General features: G+C 36.3%; 1 protein-coding gene and 1 long non-coding RNA gene across 6 annotated transcripts in view; one reads left to right on the top strand and one right to left on the bottom strand.

The window, feature by feature from the left end:
* The window catches only part of SLC35A3 (solute carrier family 35 member A3), a 46,573-nt gene extending 31,634 nt beyond the window's left edge, over window positions 1-14,939 (top strand). For 4 of the 5 annotated variants that reach the window (XM_047785213.1, XM_047785209.1, XM_047785212.1 and 1 more), the window contains exons 3-8: window positions 2,050-2,204; window positions 2,286-2,408; window positions 4,792-4,960; window positions 7,962-8,080; window positions 8,700-8,833; window positions 13,858-14,939. In XM_047785213.1, the coding sequence (XP_047641169.1) occupies window positions 2,050-2,204; window positions 2,286-2,408; window positions 4,792-4,960; window positions 7,962-8,080; window positions 8,700-8,833; window positions 13,858-13,948 (791 nt within the window). In that variant the 3' untranslated portion in view covers window positions 13,949-14,939. Of the gene's footprint in view, window positions 1-2,049; window positions 2,205-2,285; window positions 2,409-4,791; window positions 4,961-5,178; window positions 5,391-7,961; window positions 8,081-8,699; window positions 8,834-13,857 lie in introns of those variants that run through there. The other variant, XM_047785214.1, reaches the window with a different exon arrangement.
* LOC125129943 (uncharacterized) lies at window positions 204-5,575 on the bottom strand. The gene is made up of 3 exons (XR_007135606.1): window positions 5,503-5,575; window positions 3,058-3,105; window positions 204-473 (listed from the first exon to the last, which is right to left on the bottom strand). It is a non-coding gene; the product is annotated as an uncharacterized LOC125129943 (long non-coding RNA).
* Window positions 14,940-19,964: the final 5,025 nt, after the last annotated feature.

Here is a 19,964-nt window from a genome sequence, read left to right as displayed (position 1 = left end):
ATTTTAAAAATGAGGTAATATTTTAGATTTTCTTCTGCTAAAACTAAGAAAAAAATCTTTTGGCAATTTCTATTTTACTTACATAATTTTTTTTTTACTATTTCAGGGCCAGGAAAGTGAATATCAGGTAGCATTCCTTAAATTTCTTTTTAATTTAAAAACAGCTTTCATAATCAAAATTTTCAGTTTTATGTTGGGAGAAAAAAATCATCTATAAAGTATAGGTTTTCTTAGATCTTTTCCTTTCTTTGGGGTAAATGTATCCCTTAAAGTTCTTCCGACTTTTTTTGTGATTGATACGATGTATTGGCTAGCTCACTTTTAACTCCTTTCTCTTTGATGAGGAGAATGTAAAAGAAAAGACTTGATTTTTAAGCTCCCTTGCAGCAGGGGATAAATATGCAACACGCAGTGCTGGTCAGTAAGAGGGAAAATGATGCCTGTTAGACCACTGTTCCTCCTCTTCTTTCCTGCTGCAGGAAAAACGAATTAGAGGTGCATTAGTCATTTGGTAACCTTGTTGCCGTAATCAGGTAGACAATAGAAGAAAAGTATGAAAATAAAAAGCCAATAGAGAGAGGGGGAGCCATAGCTTTGGTCTCTGATGTCCTCACTGAGCTGCTATAACAGCTTTGGACCTGGACTCATGATACATGTGACAGATCCCTGTGAGTTTGAGTCAGTGTTGGTTGAATGAGTTTCCTTCTCCATTCCTTCCTTCCTTCCTCTCTCCCTTCCTCCCTTCCTTCTTCTCTCTCTCTCTCTCTCTCTCTCTCGCCACACCCGCAGCATATGGATGTTTCGAGGCTAGGAGTTGAATCACAGGTACAGCTGCAAGCTTATACCATAGCCATACAAAGGCCAGACCCCAGCCACATCTGTGACCTACACCACAGCTGATGGCAAAGCTGGATCCTAAACCCACTGATCAGGGGCAGGAATTGAACCTGCATCCTCATGGATACTAGTCAGGTTCATTACTGCTGAGCCACAACAGGAACTCTTGAGTTTTCTGTTGTTTGAGCCAAACCCTCTCCTTAACTGATTTACTTTCTTCTTATGATTAAAGTCTTCCTAATTATTAATTATCATGGATGGCTGATGAGAAAATGTGTTATAAAATATATATTATAATGTTATGACAAAGAATACTTGGTTGACGAACACTTTGAGGTTTTGGTTATCATAGATACATAACGTGTACATATCAACTTGATTTATTTTCCAATGAAAGAATAGAAAGATAATACTCTTTTTAATATACTACCTTATAATAGTTAACGTTCAAAATATTATCATCGTTAAAGTTATAGGTATACCTCATTTTACTGCTGATACTGTGTTTATTACAAGTTGAAGATTTGTGGCAACCCTGTGTTGTCAGATGATGGTGAGAATTTTTTAGCAATATAGTATTTTTTTAATTAAGGTATGGACATTGTATTTTTTTTAAGTTATTTTTATTTATTTATTTATTTTTGTCTTTTTGCTATTTCTTGGGCCGCTCCCGCTGCATATGGAGGTTCCCAGGCTAGGGGTCGAATTGGAGCTGTAGCCACCGGCCTATGCCAGAGCCACAGCAACGTGGGATCCGAGCCGTGTCTGCAACCTACACCACAGCTCACAGCAACGCCGGACAGTTAACCCACTGAACAAGGGCAAAGACCGAACCCGCAACCTCTTGGTTCCTAGTCGGATTCGTTAACCACTGCGCCACGACGGGAACTCCTGTATTTTTTTTTAAAACATAATCCTGTTGCATAGTTTAACAGATTCTAGTATACTGTAAACATAACTTTTATATGTACTGGTTAAAAAAAAATTCTTATAACCCACTTTATGGTGACATTTCACTTTACGGCGATGATCTGGACCTGAACCTGCAGTATCTCTGAGGTATGTCTGTAAACTTTGGACCTAAAAGTATCTTAACGTGTTGCCAAATTTCCAGTTTTTGCAGGTGAGAAAACTGAGGCCTTGACAGAGACTGTATTTAACTTATTCAGAGTTACTTAATTATTGATTTTGCACATTTCATGTTTTTTCTAGAATGTAGTCTAAGAGCACTGAATCGAATACTACATGATGAGATTCTTAATAAACCTATGGAAACACTTAAACTTGCTATTCCATCAGGGATCTATACTCTTCAGAATAATTTACTCTATGTGGCACTGTCAAATTTAGATGCAGCTACTTATCAGGTACTTAAAATACATTTCTAGTACTCCTTCTAAGAAACAAACAAACAAACAAACAATAATATTAGCTATTTTCTTTTTCAGGTCACATATCAGTTGAAAATTCTTACGACAGCGTTATTTTCTGTGTCGATGCTTGGTAAAAAATTAGGTCTGTACCAATGGCTCTCCCTAGTAATCTTGATGACAGGAGTTGCTTTTGTACAGGTAACTGTTCAAGATAAATATACATTTCATTTTATTTATTTATTTATTTTTAGGGCTGCACCCAAGGCTTATGGAAATTCCCAGGCTAGGGGTCAATTCAGACCTGCAGCTGCCAGCCCTATGCCACAGCCTCAGCCACACGGGATCCAAGTCTGCATCTTCAACCTAAACCACAAGACACCGCAATGCCGGATCTCCAGCCCACTGAGCGAGGATAGTGATCAAACCCGCATCCTTATGGATATTAGTCAGATTCGCTTCCGCTGCTCAGCAATGGGAACTCCATACCTTTCATTTTTATCACAATTTCAAAACCTTGTTTTGGAGAGTATGGTTCTGTTAATTTGTCTTTTTTTTTTTTTTTTGCCTTTCCTTGGGCCGCTCCCGTGGCATTTGGAGGTCCCAGGCTAGGGGTCCAATCAGAGCTGCAGCCACACCGGCCTATGCCAGAGCCACAGCAACGCAGTATCCGAGCCGCATCTGCGACCTACACCACAGCTCACGGCAACGCTGGATCCTTAACCCACTGAGCAAGCGCGGGGATCAAACCCTCAACCTCATGGTTCCTAGTCGGATTCGTTAACCACTGTGCCACGAAGGGAACTCCAGTTCTGTTAATATGTTGAAGCCATTAAATGCTTATTCTTACCACTTTCATCTTTTGAGGGCTTCCTTTGAGTAAGATGCTTCTTTGGGACTGTAAATGACACAAAGAAATAAATTACCTGACATAAAGAAATAAACAGCCTAGTTAGGAAAATGAAACACTATATGTAAAACAAAGCAAATTTTTACTGGATGTCTAGACATTTGAGATTAACCATTCCCTTCCTTTTGTCTATCAGCTTCCCTGATACTGTTCTTTCCTGGCCTTTCACACATCTTTCTAATGATGCTTTATTGGTTTCCTTCGCAGGTTCCCCTTCCTTCACATGCCATTAGATATTGAGGTTGTTGATAGGCTTGTTATTTCTCTTAAATATTATCCTTATTTTTGGAGATTTCATTCTTTCTGGAAGATTTTATTAACACATATGCTGATAGCTTCTTGGTCTTTGTAATCAACTCTGGTTATTGCCTCTAGTTTCAGATTTTTATGTCTAAAAGTTCGTTGGACATCTGTGTTTAGTTGTTCGATGGGCCTTATAAGCTCAGCATATCCAAAACTAAACTTTACCTTTTCCCCACAAAACCTGTTTTTTCCAGTCATTATTTACTCAGCCTGAGAGTTGTCCTAGACTCTTCCTTCAACCTGTACCCAATCACTAAGACCTTCCTGATTCTGCTTTCTAATACTTCCGTTCTTATTTGTCTCTCCTAACACTTTCCCATTTCACTTTCCCATTACATGCCGTCTTTGTGTCTCAAGTAATCTTTTGCCTTCTAGTTGATTTTTTTTGTTTCAGTCTTACCCATCCAAAATTCAGCCTCCACTCAGTCACCGCAATAATCCATCTAAAAACAAATCCAACCATGTCAATTTCCAACCATCCAAAGGTGCCCCTGGGAGTCCCTGTTGTGGCGCAGCTGAAACAAATCCGACTAGTATCCATGAGGATGTGGGTTCGATCCCTGGCCTCGCTCAGTGGGTGGGGGATCCAGTGTTGTGGTGAACTGTGGTGTAGGTCACAGACGTGGCTTGGATCCAGCATTGCTGTGGCTGTGGTGTAGGCCGGCAGCTGCAGCTCCGATTTGACTCCTAGCCTAGGAACTTACATATGCCATGGGTGTGGCCCTAAAAAGCTTTAAAAAGGGGGGAGGGCATCACATTCCTCAGTGCGTGGTATGTATATTTTGAATACATATTTCTAATATTTATTCAAATGGGCATTTCAAAACTATAAGTGACATTTTTATAGGTATAGCTTAAGGTAAGCTAAAGTCAGTTTTTAAAAAAAGTATTTTAAATTAAAATATCAAGTAACTAATAGTTTGGGTAGAACATAGATTTGACCAAAACCGTCAAGATGATAGATAAGTGAGGTCTGAGGGACACTGCTCTACAGGATAAGCTCAGAATGGTTAGCATGATAAGGACCTTCCATAATGTACCAAGAACTCCAGACCCATTTTTGCTGATCCAGCACTTCACGCTCTGAATTTCTACAACTAAAGTTCTTACAGAGGTTATTTTGTGCATCTGTACATTTATTTGTTCTCTGTTTGAGAGTATTTTTTTTTTTTTGAAGTTGTCAAGTAATGGTAATACACTATGGGGAAAAAAATGATTATAAGGTTTTCTTTCAAATGCTCTCCTCTGCACTCCCCAAGAATGGTAATGGTTGCATTTTTACCTTAAAGTCTTCAAGTGGGCTCTGAAATATGCATTTTGTAAAATGTTATAGGAATTAAACTTCAATTTTGTTTTTTTCTCTTTCCTCAGTGGCCTTCAGATTCTCAAGAGCTCGAGAAGGAACTTTCAGCTGGCTCACAATTTGTAGGCCTCATGGCAGTTCTCACAGCGTGTTTTTCAAGTGGCTTTGCTGGGGTTTACTTTGAGAAAATCTTAAAAGAAACCAAACAATCAGTATGGATAAGAAATATTCAACTTGGTAAGTTTTAAAAGTTTTCTAATGGCATTTTTTAAAGTGATTGTATTGTTATGTTCAAAGATTTCTATGTATCTTTAATTAAATAAGCATTTAATGAAATCTGCTGTTCTAAATATATGGCAAGGTTTTTGCCTTTAGAAAAACTATATTTTATTTTATTATTATTATTATTATTATTATTATTATTATTTTTTGTCTTTTCATGGCTGCACCTGTAGCATATGGAAATTCCCAGGCTAGGGGTCAAATTGGAGCTATAGCTGCTGGCCTACGCCACAGCCACGGCAATGTGGGATCCTAGCCATGTCTGCGACCTACACCACAGCTCACGCCGATGCCAGATCCTGGACTCACTGAGATTGAACCTGCATCCTTGGGGAGAGTAGTTGGATTCGTTTCTACTGTGCCACCATGGGAACTCCCTGAAAAACTGTATTTTAAACGAATAAAAGACATTCATTATTATTATTATTCATTATTCAAGAATATGGAATTTTAGGTGTGTGACCGTCAAAGTGTATGTATCCTGTTTCTGTCCTCACCTTTCGGAGCCTGTATCTTTGGTTGCTATGTACCCCGCCTCCTAAAGATGTTGCAGGTAACTTATGTATTTTCCTCCTGGAAAAAGAGATGAAGATAGCAAATTTCAATAACATGATACAGTGTCATCAACTGTAGTCACCACGTTGTATATCAGATCACCACAGTGTACAGTTTAAATATCTTACATTTTATTTATCAATTATGTCACAATAAAGCTGGAAAAAAAAGAAAGATACTTAGGAGTTCCTGTCATGACTCAGTGGTTAACGAATCTGACTAGCATCCATGAGGACACAGGTTCAATCTGTGGCCTTGTTTAGTGGGTTAAGGGTCTGGCATTGCCATGAGCTGTGGTGTGGGTCACAGATGTGGCCTGGATCTGGCGTTGCTGTGGCTGTGGTGTAAGTCAGCAGCTACATCTCCGATTCGACCCCTAGCTTGGGAACCTCCGTATGCTGCAGGTGGGGCCCTAAAAAGCGAAAGAAAAAAAAAAAGATACTTAAATGGAGTAAGTTTGAAATGAAGAAATTTTTGCCGCTTTTTTTTTTTCATTTCAAAATGTTGTATTTTAGCTTTTAAATTCTACAACATTTTCTAACTGAAGGTAAGCAGTTTAAAAGAAAATTCTTACCTATTGAAAGATTGCCTTTGAACAGATATTTAAACTATTTATATACAGTATTATGATATTTGACTCCTCATACAAAGATTTCAGAATTTAGTATTCTCATATATTCATTTGGAAGATGCCATATGTGAGAAGTAGCTCAATTGCAAATCGGTACATTCTATTTTAAGCCTCTGTCCTTGTGACTCAAAAGCCCATCTTTGAAACCATTATTTTTTTCTGTGAAAGCATGTTTTTTTTCTTCACATCAACTTAATAGGTATAACTTATCTCACGATAACAGTCATAATAGGCCCTATAAAGGCCCTATGTAATGAATTGTCTATAATCCTAATAGCCTGTATTTAAGTCAAACCATCTCAAACAAAACTTCCAAATTTGAAGTCCATCCTTTCAACTGTTTTCCTTTAATATGATAACAAACATACCAAACCTTCATTTTGTCACATAGCATTTATTTGTTTCTCTGCAAAATTTGTAGAAATATGTATATATTGTTTAAGAACCTTCGAGGTAAATACTTTTAAAGACAAAATTAAGTTAGCTTGTCTTTGTTCAGTTTGCCTAGAAGGCAAGTTCAGACTTGAAAAGGATTCACCATTTCAGAAAGAATATATCAATAGCATAGTGGTTAGGAATCTTGGTTTTTTGGCACAACATTGTAAATCAACTATAATAATTTTTTTAATTTAAAAAATAAACAGGGAGTTCCCGTCGTGGCGCAGTGGTTAACGAATCCGACTAGGAACCATGAAGTGGCGGGTTCGGTCCCTGGCCTTGCTCAGTGGGTTAACGATCCGGCGTTGCCGTGAGCTGGGGTGTAGGTTGCAGACGCGGCTCGGATCCCACGTTGCTGTGGCTCTGGCGTAGGCCTGTGGCTACAGCTCCGATTCGACCCCTAGCCTGGGAACCTCCACATGCCACGAGAGCGGCCCAAGAAATAGCAAAAAAAAAAAGACAAAAAATAAATTTTTTTAATAAATAAATAAATAACAAAACAGGAGAAGAATCTTGGTTTATAGTCTGATCACTCACATCCTGATTTTATCACTTATGATCTGTGTGGCATTTCTTAACTTTCCTCTGCTTCACTTTCCTTTCTATAAAACGCACTTAAGTATTGTTCTTCATATGTTGTAGAGTGTTCAGAATAAAGTACTTTCATATATTAAGCACTAATGTCAGCTATTTACATAAATATGCAAATGTCAAAAAAGAAAGAAAAAAATATTCGGGTTTGTGTGAGTTGCTCAAAATTTTCTCGAATTATGAGATAAAAGTGAAAGGTCGGACTTCATGATTCTGTGATATTTCATGAATTTCTTTTTCTGTGATTTAACCTCATAACGCAATCTAATGATAATGGTAATGACTCAAAGTTTTGAGTCATAATTAAGTTACAGATGATTTGAGGTTTAAAAAAATTAAAGCAATATTTTAATTTTTCAAACCTCTAACTATCTCGCTAATTGATGATAGACAGCAACAGAGTGGAGAAACAGGAATCTTGTTACTTAAGTTTGCTAGGAGTACCATCATCCTTTGGTAAAGGTGGGGATTGGTTCCAGGACCCCTGTGGATGCTCAAGTCCTTTGTATAATTAGTTACACAATAAATCAATGCCTATTGATTTGTAAATTAAAATTTTTTGGCTTTATAAAAATATACTTTGGCTATGTTTATATAAATATACAGGTAAAAAAATTTTTAAGTCAGTCAGATTTTATCAAAAAGGAAAAGTGTTTAAAATTTTTTAGAATGTCAGTGAAAAACTATCTCTGCAGACAAACCAAATGATGTATGACATAGACTTTACTTTTTTATTTTTAGGTTTCTTTGGGAGTATATTTGGATTAATGGGTGTATATATTTATGATGGAGAACTAGTATCAAAGAATGGATTTTTTCAGGGATATAACCGCCTGACCTGGATAGTAGTTGTTCTTCAGGTAAAGCATTTAACGTCTTTTCTGGCCATGCCTGCAGCCTGAGATATGGTTAAACCTCATTTTTTTTTTTTTTTTTAAGTAGCCACAATTTGGAATTTGAGAAGGATTTGGTAGAAAGTTCTTCCTATAGTCTTAAAGGGAATGACTAAAGTGCTTTAGGAAGAGTAATCTGACAGCAGTGAACAGTAGATTAGAATGAGAGGAAACCAGAGGAAGAAAGCCAAGTTAGGCTGTTAGAGGGCTAGTAAAACAACTTTCAAGTTATACTTTATTTTTACTCAAAAGTAAAAGTATTTTATTAATCAGAGTGTCCGATCTTCCCACATTTGTCTGAACAAGTGATGTTTAATTACTGAATTGGATGAGGATAGCTGTTTTATTCATGATGTGGTCAAACTCATTATAACAAACTGCACATTTTGCCAGTTATTACTTTATCAGATTCTTATTGAAATAAGGGGTCTATTGAACAAAATCTAGAAGTCTGTTGGTTATAAGAGATGTTTAATAAAAAATCTTACTTTAATGGGATTAGATTTATAGGATAAAAGCCTAAAGCTTCATTGAGATTGTTTTGAAAAGCAGTTTTACGTATGTTTCTTTTTTAAAACTTCTGCAGGCATTGGGAGGCCTTGTAATAGCTGCTGTTATTAAATATGCGGATAACATTCTAAAAGGATTTGCAACCTCTTTGTCCATAATATTATCAACACTGATATCTTATTTTTGGCTACAAGATTTTGTACCAACCAGGTAGTATGATCTTTTCTATTTCTTTAAATTTCCAAAAGTATACAGAAAAATAAGAATTCTTCATAAGATCTGACCTGAAAAATTTTGTTCTATTACAACTTTTGAAGAATCATGGAAATATAAGATTCATTTAGCTGTCTTTTTAAAAGTGTTTCAAACTAAATGCATAAAAGAAAATCTAACACCGGAGTTCCCGTCGTGGCGCAGTGGTTAACGAATCCGACTAGGAGCCATGAGGTTGTGGGTTCGGTCCCTGCCCTTGCTCAGTGGGTTAACGATCCGGCGTTGCCATGAGCTGTGGTGTAGGTTGCAGATGTGGCTCAGATCCCGCGTTGCTGTGGCTCTGGTGTAGGCCAGTGGCTACAGCTCCGATTCGACCCCTAGCCTGGGAACCTCCATATGCCGCAGGAGCGGCCCAAGAAATAGCAACAACAACAACAAAAGACAAAAAGACAAAAAAAAAAATCTAACACCAGAATTTTTTGAATACAGTTTGGCTGGCCAGAATTTTACCAATGGATCTGAGTGGGGTTTTATCCCCAAAGTTAAAAGTTGTATTTTTAAAAGTTAATAAGTCATATATAGTCATAAAACAAATCATATAATGACATTTTAAAATGAATTTATATAGCTAAAGCCAGGAGAGTGGATGACATTCTGAAGAGGATAATTTGTTTATACAAAGAATGTGGCTCATGAGAAAATTCTGTTAGATGGTGGCAGGAAGAAGAGTGGTCTGGAAAAGAATTGTAAAAGGAGTGATGGGTGAGGCAGGAGACCCAAGACCACATAGTGTCATGGATGCCAAAGGAGGAGACAGAGTTAGGAAGAGTAAAATGTAATGAGATTTTTTTTTGTGTGTGTAATGAAGTGTAATGGGTTTTTGTTTGTTTTACAGTTATTGTAATCCCAGAGCAGTGAGACTATATTATAATGGAGTCCATGATACCATTCTTGGTTTCCTCTAACTTCACTCCCCTCCACATCTTTTCATCCTCTGAATTTTGTACTCCTCTCTTCATCTGTCCTTGGACTTCTTTTATTTGCACTCACTCCCTCAGTGATCTCTATTCTCCTGGCTTTAAATACCATCCATATGCTAATAACTCCCAAATTAAAATTTGCATTCTAGGCTTGTATATTGAATTGCCTATTTGATATTTGCACTTGGAATGTCTACTAGATAACTCTTTCCCCATCTCTGTCAGGGTTCCCAATTTGGTAAATGGTAGTACCTTCATTGTTCTAGTTGCTTAAGCCAAAGTCCTTTTTGACTTAGATAGGAAAAGTTTATGCAGAGTAACCTAAGAGAAGGCAGAGTCTGTAGATATGGATATAGATAGATTTATGAGAGGAAGTTAAAATGTATGGAATTTTTTTTTTTTTTTGTCTTTTCGCCTTTTCTAGGGCCGCTCCCATGGCATATGGAGGTTCCCAGACTAGGGGTGGAATCCAAGCTGTAGCCGCCACAGCAACATGGGATCTGAGCCTCTGAGCCTCGTCTGCGACCTTCACCACAGCTCATGGCAACACCAGGCCCTTAACCCACTGAGTGAGGCCAGGGATCAAACCTGAGTCCACATGGATGCTAGTTGGGTTCATTAACCACTGAGCCACGAGGGGAACTCCCCATTCTTTTTTTTGGGGGGGGATTTTTTATTTTGCAAGCGAAGTAAGGTCATCAGCATGTCTTTTCTCTCATATGACATTCTAATCCAGAACAAATCCTGTCAACTCTTCCTTTTTAATATCTCTAGAATCTGGCCATTTCTCACAACCTCTGTTGCTACCCCATGGTCCAAACCACCCTTATTTGTCATCTAGATTAAGGAAATAGTCTTCTGACTTGCCTCCCTGCTTCTTGTCTTCACATGTGTCCCCCAGTTTTCTCCATTCATTAACTGGAATGATTTTCAGTGTAAACCAGATCATACCTTCTCAGAAACCTTCTAATTGCTTCCCATGTCACTCAAAAGTTGTCATCATCATTGGCCTATTTGATTTGGATTTAGCGCTCAGCTACCTTTCTATCCTCATATTACTTTCCTCTTGTACCCGCCCCCCCCTTTTTTCTTCTTTTTTTGCTTTTGTAACCTCTGCTTTGGGTGTCAATTGCCATTTATTCTTCTTAGAATACTTATCAGATAATCACGTGGCATACTCCCTCACATCCTCAAATCTTGGCTCAAATATCCCTTTATCAAGCGATCTCTCTAAATAAAAATGCGCCCCCTTCTTCCAACATTCTTTCCACCTGTCTTCTGAAGACTTATCACCATCTGATAATAAGTAAGGAAGGCTGAAGCCTTCTACATAATGGGTACTCAGTATGTTTGTTGAATGAATGTTCAGGCCTTAAAATTTTAATACAGTTAGTAAAATTCATGTGTTAGAGTTTGTGAGATAGGATTATGAATGGAATTTAGTAGTAGAAAAATATAATATGCTTATTATATTTCTGTATTGAACATGTGTGGTTTAGTTCTTCTCTAGAAACTTGGACAATAGGTCTGGACATGCATATTGATTTATGGTCATATTTACATATTTTAGGTCTGGACATTAGGTTTACATATTTAGGTCTGGACGTGCAATTAATTTTTCTGAGGCATTAATTTAAATGTTTTTGGTTGGTAGGAGAATGAATTACTTAGCTAGTAAGACTACCCTGATAATTAGCACCTTTGTCTTAATGATGCTTATTTAATGATTCCCTATCCATTAAATGGGGAAATTATGTGCTTTAAAATTATTTGAGAATATCTGGAACTTGCAGATGTTTTTGTTAATCCCTGTGACATGTGGAAGGAAGTTCCTGGGCCAAGGATCAAACCTGTGCCACAGCAGCAGCCAGAGCCTCTGCAGTGACAAGGCTGGATCCTTGACCTTCTGCACCACAGGAGAACTCTAGAACTTGTAGGTTTTTTTTTTTTTTTTTTGGCCTTTTGTCTTTTTAGGGCCGCACCCACAGCATATAGAGGTTGCCAGGCTGGGGGTGAAATCTCGGCTGTAGCTGCCACTACACAATAGCCACAGCAATGCCAGATCCGAGTTGCGTCTGTGGCCTACATCATAGCTCACCCCAAAGCCAGATCCTTAACCCACTGAGCAAGGCCAGGCCAGGGATCGAACCCACATCCTCATGGATACTAGTCAGGTTCGTTAACCACTGAGCCACGATGTCCACTACGGGAACTCCTGGAACTTGTAGATTTTTTAAGGTAACTTAAAAAGGCATACTTAAAAAAAAAAAAACAACAACAACCAAGGTGTTAACTTTAAATCTTCAAATCATGCAGGGAATAAAACAAGTAAATGAACATGTAAACTAGCAAAGGGACAAAAAAGTATTTTTTCAGTAAGATATACACCTGCACGTGTAAACCCATGTTTCTGAAATTGAAATGACTTAAAAGCAAGAAAACAGAGTTCCTGCCGTGGTGCTGCGGGAACAAATCTGACTAAGAACCATGAGGTTGTGGGTTCGATCCCTGGCCTTGCTCAGTGGGTTAAGGATCCAGCATTGCCGCAAGCTTCGACATAGGTTGCAGCTGTAGCTTAGGATCCAGTGTTGCTGTGGCATAAGCCGGCAGCTACTGCTCTGTTTCAACCCCTGGCCTGGGAACTTCCATGTGCCACAGGTGCAGCCTTAAAAAGAAAAAATAAATAAAATAAAAACAAGGCTAATTCATGTCCCAATAATCACACTTTGAAGACTATCATGTTAAAAGTTAAGACGGGAGTTCCCGTCATGGCGCAGTGGTTAACGAATCCGACTAGGAACCATGAGGTTGCGGGTTCGGTGCCTGCCCTTGCTCAGTGGGTTAACGATCCGGCGTTGCCGTGAGCTGTGGTGTAGGTTGCAGACGAGGCTGGGATCCCACGTTGCTGTGGCTCTGGCGTAGGCCGGTGGCTACGGCTCCGATTTGACCCCTAGCCTGGGAACCTCCATATGCCGCGGGAGCGGCCCAAGAAATAGCAAAGACAAAAAAAAAAAAAGTTAAGACGGATATTCTAGTTTACATTCACTTTTAAGTTCCAGTACCAGTTTAAATTCATTTCCAGTTTATAGTAAGGTATATTAGATATATGGATAGATGAAATAAAGAAGAAACTAAAGTCTTCCTGCATTTAATTTAATTTCCTTTCATAAAGCAGCCTATAAAAATCACTCCTGAGTTTTGCTTATTACTACATTGGATTTTAACCTGAACTTTACTTTGGTTTGAAAAGGAATGAGATTTTCCCTCTATATTTTCAAATTTTGTAATAAATTGAGATCTTTCATTATTCAATATATTGTAGGCAAAAGGCCTATTACAGTGAAATACAACACTTTAAACATTTTTGCTTTGGGAGACTGTGGTTGTAGCGCAGTGGCTGAAAGGGCAGGCTTGGCCCTAGAGTCAGACATACTCGAGTTTATTTATTTATGTATTTATTTATTTACTTATTTGTCTTTTTAGGACTACACCCGAAGCATATAGAGGTTCCTAGGCTAGCGGTTGAATTGGACCTGGAGCTGCTGGCCTACACAACAGCCACAGCAACTCCAGATATGAGACGTGACTGGGACCTACACCACAGCTCACAGCAACGCTAGTTCCTTTAATGCACTGAATAAGGCCAAGGATTCAAAGGATTGATACCACGTCTTCATGGATGCTAGTCGGATTTGTACTGCTGAGCCACAGCGGGAACTCCCATTTAGTTTAAATCCTATTTTCCACTTAAAGCTGTGGGACTTTAAGCAAATTAATTAAATTCTCTAAACCTGAGTTTCCTCTTATATAAACAAATAAGGACAGTACCAGCCCTTCTTCATATATGGCTGTTGTGAGAACTGAGATAATGCATGTAAAGCACTTAGCTGAATACCTAGAATGAAGTAAGTATTCAGTTTTTGTTAGCTACGTTACTGGAACATTTGTCCCAAATTATGTTTGTTTTTATAGTAGAGAAATGTAACTTGTTTTGTTTTTAATCTGATTTTCTCTTTTTCATTTTTTTCTTCACCTATTTAGTGTCTTTTTTCTTGGAGCCATCCTTGTAATAACAGCTACTTTCCTATATGGTTATGATCCCAAACCTGCAGGAAATCCCACTAAAGCATAGTGGTAATACTTTCTTTATCTGGTTTTTCACAATGGTGCACTGGGAATCTCAACATTAATCCTGCACAGAGGATTCTAAGAGGAAGTCATCATGCTGAATCTGATTATATTGTTCAAATGGCTTGAAAATATAAAAGTTTAAAGATAAAATATATGTAATGAAACAAAATGTCTGTTGCATCTAGAAATCAAAACTTGAAAGTATTTCCAGGGATTCGAATTGGAAGAAACTTGAAATCTGAGTTTAAAAAGATTTTACCTTCTTGATTGCTGCAGAAAAATATCCTATGCACTCTTTGCAAGAGCACACAAGTGTCAGACATCAATTTTGCAAATTAGAAATATTTAATCTTGTTAAATGTTTTTACCTTACTCTTTCTGTACAGATAGATCAAATAACATGGAATATTCAGAGTTTGAAAAGTATAATTATAATTACCTATAAAGCTGTGAAGAAGTAGAAGTATGATTTGGAAAACATTTTCATGTATCTGAGATTTTTATATTTATACAGAAGATTACTTAACAAAGGATTGCTATATGTTGCAAAGTTCAAATGCATAAAAATTGATAAAGTAGCATTCTGGGTCTGATCTGTCAGAGAATAAACTTCATGTTCAAAAGCAAAGAAATATACACATGTTTTTCACCATCTACATTTTAAGATCTTTTAGTGCTTTAAAATGCTAAAAGCAATTTAGTTACTCCTGTGCTAGATAGTAGCCAGTCACTTTCACACTAATGGAGTTTTGTCTTTAAAGTCTTAATTGTATTTCTTTTCTGTAAATCAGATAAATCCTTAATATTACTCTAAATTAAATTTTATGTGTGTTAACTTCCATTAAAGTTTAAAAGTGTAATTTAAAGGGATTAAATACTCATTTAATAATTTAATAATTATTGTCTAATGTCTCCATTTGGAGAATTTTGAACTATCAAAGCATATACTGTAAACAACTAGAGCGTTTTTAGGTGAATATTTTACTCACTGATCTGTAAAAACTTCCTTTAATCTGCAACTGTTGACAAAACAACAACCAAAAAAATAGTAGTACATATGTCAATAAATTGAGACCAAAATGATTTTTCTTGAACACATTCCAGATTGCCATGATATTACATTATTTTAAATGGCGCTATAACTATAACTTGAAGGCTGCTCAGAAGAACTTTCTAGGCCTCTCATAAACCCCGTGTTCCTAGGAGTACTCTGATCACATGACCGAGAGAGGCGGCCACATTTTGCATTCCCTTTCAGTGGCCCTGCAAAAGCTGAAAGAGCCACAGCTTTGCTTTAAGCTAGTGTCTTAAATGGGTTTCTTTGCCATTTGATTAGCACTGGAGTTGAAATTACAAATTATGTGAGTTATTTAATAAGTTGGTTCAGGGAGAGAATATAAAACAGATGTGATCAAATGAATTGGTGGGCACAAAATACTTTTCTACAATTGGAATATGGGTTTAATTTAATTATTAACTAGAGACAGAATTACCTACTGTGTATAGGAACAATTTTATTGTTTTCATTCATATATTATCTATTTTTAAAAGTCTCCCGTCCTGATAGTATAAAAACTATACAAAATATTTTTATAGAATTCTAATGGATTTTCTTAAATAAAATTTGGCCCAACAGTACTATGTTAAAAACTGTTGGGGACTCTTGGCTAGTTAGGACTGGCTGTGTCACTTTGCTAATGCAAACCTAGCCTCTGCAGGACTCAGGCCTAATCTGTCCATCCAGAGTTTTAAAAAATGTTTAAAATTACAAAATATTTTAAATTAATTTGCTGGTGATTCCAAAATAGCACCGAGTAAACTTTCTGGAACCCTGGCTTATGATTTTCAGTGACCATCTTTTAAAGTATTTATTTAATAACTTCACCATATTTTGAGGATGGTGTTTTAGACTATAATGATGTTCAGACTTACATCTTATTATTTACTGCTAAGGGAAATCTAAATCCTGCATATATGCACAGAATCTTATATATGTATATGTATGTATATATATTTGGTCTTTTTAGGGCCGCACCCTCGGTATATGGAGGTTCCCAGGCTAGGGATCTAATGGGAGCTGTCGCTGCTGGCCTACACCACAGCCACAGCAACACCAGATCCAAGCTGCATCTGCAACCTACACAACAGCTCACGGCAACGCTGGATCCTTAACCCACTGAATGAGGCCAGGGATCGAGCCCACAACCTCATGGTTCCTAGTCGGATTCGTTTCCACTGCGCCATGTCGGGAACTCCATATGCACAGAATTTAAGACTAAATACAAAAGATTCAGTTTCAGCTCACACTGAAGTACTGGTTGGGTACTTATGTATTAATTCGGTGTGCATTCATAATTGATTGTTAATTCAGATTTACTCTTTCTCTGTTTTAAGACTTCAAAAAAAAAGATACAAGTAAATTATTAAACATCAGACATGTTAGTTATAGTAGTAATATATTTTCAGGTGTCCAAAATAACACAATTTTCAACATTCCCACGAAAGTTTATAAAATGTAATCAAGAATTCTGAGAATGGGCAAAATAGTCTAAGGTATATTTTCAAAGCAAAATTAGACAGGCATAATTTATATTATGCCTTCTGGAAGGTTATTGAAGCTTTGTGTAGTTTATAATTTTTAATTCATAAAGAAGTTAACATATTTGAGAAGGCAGACCTGTATTCTTGGTCATGTTGTATGTACAGATAATGCCATTTTCTTCTGTGTTATGTTGTGTTTTTATGACCCACAGAAACCTTATTGTATCAGTCTTTTGTAATGATGCTTCCTTGATTATTTAAATTCTTAAAGTTTATATGTTATCTCTCCACTACTTTGTTCATTATAAAAAGGTACTAACTCATGGGAGAAGAGAGCCAATTAATAGTTCTATAAAAATTAAGAATATGGTATTTTGGAAGAAAAGTTTGAAATGCAACATGTAGATATTTTTCAACACAATAGTGTTATCAATTCCTTAATAAGTAATTTTTAGAGAAGTTGTAGATTACTTTCTCAGTGGAAAATGTAGTGTAGAAGTGCAGAACTTAAATGTTTACATCAGTTTATATTGAATGTCACAGTTTCATAGAAGGAAAAGTGGTTTGATATTTAAACTAGATTTTAAGGAGACAATCTCCTTAAAATCGACTTTGGGCTCAGTAGAGTTAATGTAATACAGACTATTAAGAATGGATATACTTTTCTTACATATCAAATGATTAGACTTATAAAATGTCATTGTATAGTCATTCACCAGAGTTTCATTTTATTTTTAAAAAGAGTTTAGCATCACTCATTTTATTTACACTTTCATTGTTGTAAATATTTAATTACATGTGAATGTATGCTCTATATAAGAAAAAGTTTATCAAATTATTTATGCTATATTGAAAGTCATCTTAATAATCTCCCAGATATGTAGCATATTTAAAGTAATTATAGGACCAAAGGAAAAGCACCTTTATCAAAATCTGGTCCTGTGTGCCTTGCTTTACCAAATACCTGACTTTCTGGAGAATAGTACTGTAATTCATAACTTTAGACACATAGGTTAAATTAGGATATTTTGAGAATAACTATAATTCAATTTTTTTGTTGTTTCAACACTTGTTATTTAAATCCACTAACAATTTTAAAATAAGTATATTATACAAGTATTAGTGAACAGAAGCTATTTAAATAAATTATGACACCATTGCTCTGTTGTTGAAATTTGAAACTTTAACAATTGTATATATTAGTCATTTTGCTTTTTTATTTCTTACATAATTTACTATGATGTTTTAACTATTTTTTTAACGACTTGGATTCTGAATTTGTCTACATGTCTGTGTATTTCATTTGCTTAGGAAGATTCTTTGGGGTTCGGGGCTGTGATTTGTATATTTAAAATTTTTATGGACATAATTCAAAGGAATGTATAAATTGGTCTTTTGTTAAATGCCCTTTTAATTGATAAATTTCTCATTGTCACTTTTTGGTATCCAGGTATTATCTATTCAGTAGATTTATGAAAATAGATTATTTCATAACTGTAAATTTTTTCCCTGTATTTCCTTATTTCCCTATTCATCTGTGTTTGACTTAACCATGAATTATTCTTTTCTCTATATCAAAAATGACTCACTGAGCCTTTTCCTACCTCTCTAGTTACCTTTATCATGTATATGATCTTCTTTCCTTTTTTCTAGCCTACGCTCTAGCATGAAAGATGGGATTTTATTTAAGCTAGTTAGAATTTCTCTATCTGTATGACGATAACAGCCTAAATTTTTTTTCCACTTTAAATAAATTATAGCTTTGCTAGCCTCAAAGTTAAGTAATTACAATTATTGGTATACATTTTCTTTATAATTTGAATATATTGCTTCCATTGTGACTATCAATTCAATGTATAGAGATCAAATGATAAACATTATAAAGGATTCTCTTCGCACCTTTGTTACTGAAGTAACCTTGTACAAAATGCTGTTTTAAAAAGATTATAAAATAAGAACATCAGCGTTTTTAAAATATATACTCTTCTTTGGATCTTCTTATGAGCAGCACTAACGGAAAAGCTTTAAATATTTTTTTTTTTTGTATTGGAATACTGGTTTTCTTGAAAGTATATCCCAATCTTGAACCCTGTGCTGTGCAAATACACCACATAATCTATATCTTATAGCTATTGCTGCCATTTAACAGAGTCAGATGGTGACCAGCAATTAGTAATCATAATTATCTTTCCTATTCTTCTTAAGAAGAGATTTTTTTTTCAAAGCAGGATTGATTAAATATACATTCCAGAAAAGAAAATATCAGAGGAAATAAATTGCCTTCAAATCTCAAAGATTTGAAATTCTACTCTTGTAGAGAGTATCTTGGTGATGATAAATTTAAAGGTTTCTCGAATTCACCTTTGGTTTCAATAATTCACTAGAGAGAACTCACTGAAAGCTCTTATACTCACTATAACATTTATTACACAGAAATTAGAACCAGCCAAAGGAAGAGATACCTAAAGTCTAGGAGGGGTCCAAACTCCAGGTTTTCTTTACAACTGTTCACTGCACGTGGAGTCTTGGACAATGCTGTCTACTTTGGCCACCATCTGTGATTAGTATAATATCTGTAGATGTGTGTCATAGACTGTGGCCAACCACAAAAGTTCGTTCACACTTTGGTAATCAGATTTTTACTGAAGCTTTGTTACTTGGCCTGATGGATTGATTCTTTGCCCGAATGACTGGACTTATTTTCCAGCCCTGACCCGCCCTGGACCACTAGCTGACACCAGGCTCCACGGGCTCATTTTAGGTCATCCTGTTAGCATAAACTATCAGGTGTGATTTGAGGGGCCCAACGTGAATAGTAAAGACATTCCTATCACCGGGACCTCCTGAGGATGTAGGCCCGAACATTGGGTAAGGCAAAATTCCTTACTACACAGTGGTAATACACGTTCTCCTGAATTGATGAGGATGACACAGCAATGACAATTGTTTATAGGCTAAAAATTTATACATTGTCATTTTTTAATTTCAGAAATTTTGACAAATAGTTCTGAACATATGGATGTGACTCGAGAATAGAAAAACATAACCAGATACAGTGCTAAGTACATACGTAGTATTTTAGTTTTCAGTTTTGACATTTAATGACAATTCTATTAAATGCTGGAATTTTATTTATTTATTTTTAATTTTATGGCCACATCTACAGCATATGGAAGTTCTCCTGCCAGGGATTGAATCTGCAGCGACCCATGCCACACCTGCAGCAACGACTGATCCTTTGACCCACTGTACCAGACCAGGGATGGAACCTGCACCTCCGCAGAGACCTGAGCCGCTGCAGTCAGATTCTTAACCCACTGTGCCGAGGGTGGGAGTTCCAATGTTGGAATATTTGAAAGACAAATTTTTTAATTAATTTATAAACTTTTAATGTATGCTTTATATTATACAATTTTGAGATTTATTTATTTACTTATTTATTTAGAAGATCTAATAGGGTTTTTTGGTGGTCTGTG

This window comes from Phacochoerus africanus, chromosome 6 (assembly GCF_016906955.1).
Source record: "Phacochoerus africanus isolate WHEZ1 chromosome 6, ROS_Pafr_v1, whole genome shotgun sequence".
Taxonomy (NCBI): Eukaryota; Metazoa; Chordata; class Mammalia; order Artiodactyla; family Suidae; genus Phacochoerus; species Phacochoerus africanus.
This window is presented reverse-complemented; position numbering and strand designations above follow the sequence as displayed.